The 7302-nt window shown below is 35.3% G+C and overlaps 1 protein-coding gene across 3 annotated transcripts in view; it reads right to left on the reverse strand.

The window, feature by feature from the left end:
* Positions 1–196: 196 nt before the first annotated feature.
* Positions 197–7302, reverse strand: part of LOC106879511 (homeobox protein orthopedia) — a 119826-nt gene continuing 112720 nt past the window's right edge. For all 3 annotated transcript variants that reach the window (XM_052978188.1, XM_052978200.1, XM_052978194.1), the window contains one exon: positions 197–1434. In XM_052978188.1, the coding sequence (XP_052834148.1) occupies positions 904–1434 (531 nt within the window). In that variant the 3' untranslated portion in view covers positions 197–903. The remainder of the gene's footprint in view (positions 1435–7302) is intronic.

A 7302-nucleotide genomic window follows, 5' to 3' on the forward strand; every position in this document is an offset into this window, starting at 1 on the left:
TATATATATACATGTATATATATATATATATATACATGTATATATACATGTACATATATATATATATATATATGTATATACATATGTATACATGTATATATGCATATATACATGTATATATATATGTATATGTATATATATACATGTATATACATAAGTATATATATATAGATATGTATATATATATGTATGTGTTTGCATTCATGTAACCTTGTGTGTATGTGTGTATGAGTGTGCGTGTCTTGTGTTTGAGATTCAATAAAAAAATTCAGATGAGGTTTTTTTTTTTAGTAAAGATTTAAATTTGTATTGAAGGTTAAAAAACAAAAAAAACAAAAGGATTCTTGCACAGTAAAGAGATATGAAATAGTATTCACAATTTTAATATTTAATTATTGACAAACACTGATTATTTTTTCTGTTTCTCGTTAGATTTGCACAGGGTGGGAGCGGAATGTTGAAGAATATGATGTATTTGAAAGTGGGGTCAGCGCCGTAACTGAGTTACCCGAAGAAAAGAATTTCAGTTTCCTCCGTTAATTTCTCACTGGTTTCCTCTAATTTAATTAATTCAGCTGAATCAATCAATCAATCAATCAATCAATCAATCGATCGATCAATCAAGCTATTCTTACCATGTATTTATTAAGTTTTTATTTTGAAATTTAGCAGCAGCTATTATAAATACTAATTATTGAAACGATTCAATGACAACGGTAATAATAATAATAATAATAATAATAATAATAATAATAATAATAATAATAATAATAATAATAATAATAATAATAATAATGCTTGTGGTAATGGTAAGAGACTGTCTCTTCTAGTAACACATGTGTATTTATATATATATGTATTCGGATGTTGTTACTCAATGAGAGTCCAGTAGAAGGACGCAGGTCATCGGAAACCTGACATGCTTACAGTGTGCTCCAGCGCCCTCCGTCTGAGAGATGCTATACTAGTACCTCTCCATGCATCGCCAAGTTCCTGCATGGCGCATGGGATCTGGGATGTGGTGATGGACGGGGACTGAGATCCATCAGACATAGGTGATGTACCAGACGAAGGAACACAATAGGCAGTATTGTAAATTGAAGGGCTGTTCACAGTGTTGGTCACATTGCATGTAATACCGTTACCCAAAACGTTGCCTTGGTTCAATCCTACCGATACTTGAGGTGATAAAGACTGGGCCAGGCCCTGGCGAGGTATAGCTGTCGCCAGACCGAATTGATTGCCGTTCATTGGGGTCGGTATTTGTGACATACCAGCCCATCGGGTGTCTGAGGGATGAAATGAGCAAAGGGTGTCATTCATGCCACTGAATGGGTTCAGTGCGTGTGAGGGAAGCAAAGCGCCTGGTGTGCGAAACACGTTGGTAGTCTTCTTGCGTTTTTTCCACTTAGCTCGGCGATTCTGGAACCAAACCTGTTGAAAGAAGATAAAAGTGTTAGACAGCTTTCAAATGGATACATACATATTCATATATACATACATGCATTCATACATACATTCCATATATATACATTTATACACTGTTGTGTCTGGGGAGAGTCATTTTCTTACTGTGCCTTGAAATTTAACACACTCACCGTTAAAATTTCCACTTATTTCTAATTTTTATTTTCCTAAAATAAGAAATAAGTGGAAATTTTAACGGTGAGTGTGTTAAATTTTAAGGCACAATAAGAAAATGACTCTCCCCAGACACAACAGAATATGCTTCAACACACGAAATCACATAAAAAATCTTGCAAACCAAATCCAAAAACGAAATACATTTATACATAAATGCATTAATATATACATTTCATATATATATACGTATATACATACACGCATTCATTCATATATACATTTCATACATAATTACAAAATTACGTATATAATCCATTACCAAAACAATAAAAATATCTAAAACACTAAAACATTATATACACATTACTGTAGTTTATCATGTAGTATGTATACTTTCTCAAGTATGGATATACGAATATATGATTATGTACTCATATATAAATCAAAGCATACAAAATCATTCGCCATATGACTAGTACGCATGCATGCATGCAAATACATACATTCGTTGATACACACATTCGTACATATTCTCCCATCCATCGATCTATCCATCCGTCCGTCCACCCGCCCGCTCGCCTATCTATCTATCTATCTATCTATCTATCTATCTATCTATCTATCTATCTATCTATCTGTCTGTCTGTCTGTCTGTCTGTCTGTCTGTCTGTCTGTCCGTCTGTTTATATGCATACAAACAGTTCTGATATACTTATTTGAGGCAGAAAAGAAAAATTATACATAGTCACAGCGGTCTTCTGCAAATGAGAATGTCTCTTCCAAAATCAGCGAGAAGTTTATGAGATTTATGGATAAATGCTTGAAACCTGCAACTTCTCTATTCTTATGATAAATTCACATTTACGTATACCAATTAGTGTACTTGGAGCACTAATGTAGGAGTTTCAGCAAAGAAAGAGACTGGCTAACACACTTCTTACAAATGCAGTCTGTAAGCGGAACAGTAAAAATATGCAAGACTTTTCTAATGTAATCATTATTGTTTTTTCAATCCTAATTCAAGCGATCGAATTTTGTTTATTTGTTAGAAACCGTCTCCTTCCTTCAAGAAAGAATTCTTATGGTTAAAAAAAAAAAAAAAGAAAGGAGAAATATGTATGCATATATGATTAACCTAATTGATGTAGTCTAAATGCTGATGAGAAAGTTTCGTTTCTTGGTTGGAGCTCAGATCTTTCTCTATCAGAGTGACGTTTGAAAAATTAAACTAAAAGAACATGTATATAAAATAGTATCGCCATCTAATTATGCCGGCCTAACTCAGTTTAAATCTGAGGCAAACTTTTTCTTACACATGTACACACGCGCACATACATTCTACTCAACAACGTAGACTGGGTTACATAAAATACTATTTGACCATTGGCCGCGGAAAATTCGCTCGACAATTATGACAAGCATTGTAACAACATCAGTTCACTTATTTATATTCCAGTTGCTTATGTTGCTGACACTACCTCACTGAGCAATATTGTCGTTAAGTATCGAAACTGTGATGATATTTGCTCGATAACTAATGAGAAATTGACCATAACCGCATCCATTGTGTGTGATTGTTCCTGTTTTTTTCTGTCGTTCCATTGTCACCTCGTGTCGCATTTTCTCTACCACACACACACAGACATATATGCACATACATACATATTTTAGTAGAGTCGACTTGCACCCCCACGTCAACTCCAAACACATGCACATTACAACCAAACATACATTACATTCTTTTATCTTTTACTTGCATCATTCAGTGGACTGCAGCCATGCTAGGGCACCGCCTTGATATGTGGTATTCATTCTCTCGGCTTCTTTTGCCGAATCACTAGGCTACAGAGGTGTAAACAATTCAATACCGGTTGCCAAGCGGTGGTTGGACACACAGGCACGCACGCACACACAGAGGAAACGCTTTTTTCACTTTCCATCTACGAAATCCACTCACAAGGTTTGGGTCGGCCTGGGGCTATAGTAATGTAAAAGGTGCCACTCAGTGAGACTGAAACTGGAACCATGTCGTTGAGAAACAAGCTTCTTACCGCACAACTACGCCTCTACCTACCTACCTATCTCCCCCACCCCGTCACATTATGGGAGAGTCAACTTATGCCCCTTCCCCCAAAAAAAAACAAAACAAACAAACAAAAACCCTAACCAAAGAATAAAACTATACGCACCAATACCAAATAGTATTTGCTCTTTAATTATTTATTCATTAGTATCAAAGGTGTTCGTTAAATTCATGTAACCTAGTTTATGATCTTTACTACAGATGTATCGGACAGCTTTAATGTTAATAACCAACTCATTAGAGAATAAATAAGGGACTAATAATCGTAATTTTAATCAATGTGTTTATTATTGGTAAAATAACCCACTCATTCCTCAAAATACAATAATACAACTATAACAATAACGTTTGAATATGCAATTACAGATCAAAACGCATGCGTAACATAATAACAGGTGAAGTTATTAGTAAAACTACTGCAATGGAAGAATAGGGCGGCGAGCTGGCAAAATCGTTAGTGGCATTTCGTTTCTCTTTACATTCCGAGTTCAAATTTAACCGGGGTCGACTTTGTCTTTCATCCTTCCAGGGTCGATAAAATAAACGCCAGCTGAGCCCTGGGGGTCGATGTAATCCACTTTTCCCTCCCTCGAAACTGCTGGCTTTGTATTGAAACTTGAAACCAATTATATGGAAGGATAAAAGTGATAAAATTGAAATAGACAAGACCTTTTCCACGCCAAATGTCCCATGGATGTGTTAAGTGGAGTCTGCATTATAGCAAGAATTCGAATTTACTTAAATATTCGGCAATCAAAAAAAATCAGTTCAAATGGGTTGTTAAAAGGCCACACAGAAAATATAATTCCAATTTGGGTACCAAACATCAAAACCAACCAAATTTGGGTAAAATCGGTAGTTATTGACCCCCCCAACGTAATTAAACAAGTATAAAGACAGGAAGCAAAATGGATTCAAAACCTAATAAATTTCTTGAAATAATTGATCTTAAATGCACTTTTTTGGTATTTAGCCTATTTTATTGAGTAAAAATCTGATTAGGAAGGTCAGATTCCGACTTGGAGGATTTTGCCTTGCTAATGCCGAAAATGAAGGGCCAAAACACGAGATAACAAAAAGAAAATATTCCCAACAAATCCCTTGATTGAAATTTACCATACCACAAATATTGAAACAACAATGCCTAACGAATAATAAGCGTAACATATAGTGATTCGATTCTTGATTGTTCTTCTGTCAAAGCAGACACCTTATGTTCTGCAGAACGGGCTGTGTGACCAACTTCACCACAAACAGAACAAGTTGGGCTGCGACGTTTCGAAGCAATTGCTGGATGCAACATGATGGACATTCGCCTGAAGATATCATGGTTGTTATCTTTGATTGAAAGCTGGCGAGATCTTGCAGATAATCATTTTTAACCGCAATACACCAAAAAGGTAATTTTGGTCGATATGCTCTGATTTGGTTATTTGAATCCAGACCCCCATAAACAAAAAAAAAAAAATTATAATTTTGGTTCCAGCTGATAGCCCTTTAAAATTGTGGTTCAAACGAGCCCTCAACCACTATCAGGTGATTATTTTAACCCGAGATATGATTTGTTTTCTGAATTAGCCAATCTGGGTACAATGTGCATAGAACTTTTTGTAAATAGACCTACCGCTAACATATAAAACTTAATCACTATACCCTGTCTAATTATGCAACCTACATGCATTCATTTTACTTGTCTTTGTACTTGCCAAGAAAGGGATTCGATCTGAGACAGAGATGAAGCTAAAAACAATTACATCTATTATTTGGTGTCAAAATTTTCGACTTGGATAGTGTGACGAAAATTTTGACTTTAAAAATTAACAGTTTTTATGTATTTTTGAATGACTAGTGTGTTCCAAGCTAATTTTTTTTTTATCTTACTTCATTATCTTCCTTACCTATTCATTCCAGCATCCTTTCCTAGCCACTTCCCTTTAACTAGATTTCAATTCTTCATTTTTTTTTATTACTAATTTATTTATCTTTCTTTATATAGCCTTTTCTATTTCAACTTACATATATTTACACTGCAATTTAATTCTTATTTTCACTTCAATTTTCTTCTAATATAATCATTAAATCATTAAATATAAGAACTTTTACTATTATTCATTAATCTTTTAATTACCTGATTTTAATTATCTGCGTTGTTATCTTTTATCTTTTGCGTTTCATTAAAAAGCCTTGGAGGCTTTTAACCAAATAACTCGAGTTCAGTTCTTATTTCTCAGTCCTGTACTTATTCTATCGGCCCCTTTGACCGAAACTGTGAAGTTACTGGAAAGTAAACAAATCAACGCCGGTTTCAAGCGGCGTGAGGGACATGCATCAACGCACACACACACACACACACACACACACAGCGAGGTCCCACACATTTCCGTCTTCCAAATCCACTCATTGGTCAACCCGGAGTTATAGTAGAAGTCACTCGCCGAAAGTGCCACGCTGTGGGATCGAACCCAAAACTATGTGGAAGCAAAGCGAGCTTCTTTATCACACAGACATGCCTGCGCCTGTTAATAATTAATTGTTAATAATATTCAGATGATATTTCTTTAAGATATGGTGACAGGTCATATTTGCAACTCACTGATTTTGTGCAACTAACATCAAACTTCCCTCATGCGTTTTGGTCACAGGTTTTAGTCTTTTAGGCTTTCATAGTAGGAGGCGCAATGGTCTAGTGGTTAGAGCAGCAGACTCGCGGTCATAGGATCGCGGTTTCGATTCCCAGATCGCGGTTTCGATTCCCAAACAAGGGTCAGCCTTGTTACACTGTGTCACGCTGAATATCCCCGAGAACTACGTTAAGGGTACACGTGTCTGTGGAGTGCTCAGTCACTTGCACGTTAATTTCACGAGCAGGCTGTTCCGTTGATCGGATCAACTGGAACCCTCGACGTTGTAAGCGACGGAGTGCCAACACAAACACAGTTTTCATAGTGACACATCTTTTTTCGAAGTTAAAAGGTTTTTCTCGCAAAACTTTTCTTGAGTTACAAAACTTTTTTCAAAAACCTCTTTATTTTGTCCTTATCTCTGCTTTTTACTTCAATGTTTTTAGAATCTAATTTATAACTAAATGTTTTCATACAGATATGAACCCCACTTTTTTTTTACCTGTTGCTTTACACTGATAAGCAATTTATCTTTGATCTTTTCTTAAGTCCTTTTGCAGACTCAGTGTCATTATGTTTAATAGTTCCCAAATTTTAATCAGCTCTCCCTCTGTTTTTGTGCGAGGTAGGTATGTCTTATTTATATCAACTTTAATGAAAATAGGCTCAAAATATAGGAAGTAGTTTTTAATCAGTTTCACTTATTTTGTTTAAGATTCGAGTGGGTGGCAAAATGTCCAATGCTATTCTCTACATATCTGATTTTATATCAGAGTGACATTCTTGTAGACACATGCTTCAACAGAAGCTGAGGTGTGCCTCACTCCCAGTAGTCTTTCAGCACGCCGAACATCATCTCGGAATTTCTGCACACATACACACACATTCACACACATACACACACACATATGCATACACACACACACACACACACACACATATATATATATATACATATATATACATATATATATATATACATATATACATACATATACATATATATATATATAT

This window comes from Octopus bimaculoides, chromosome 2 (genome assembly GCF_001194135.2).
Source record: "Octopus bimaculoides isolate UCB-OBI-ISO-001 chromosome 2, ASM119413v2, whole genome shotgun sequence".
Lineage (NCBI taxonomy): Eukaryota > Metazoa > Mollusca > Cephalopoda > Octopoda > Octopodidae > Octopus > Octopus bimaculoides.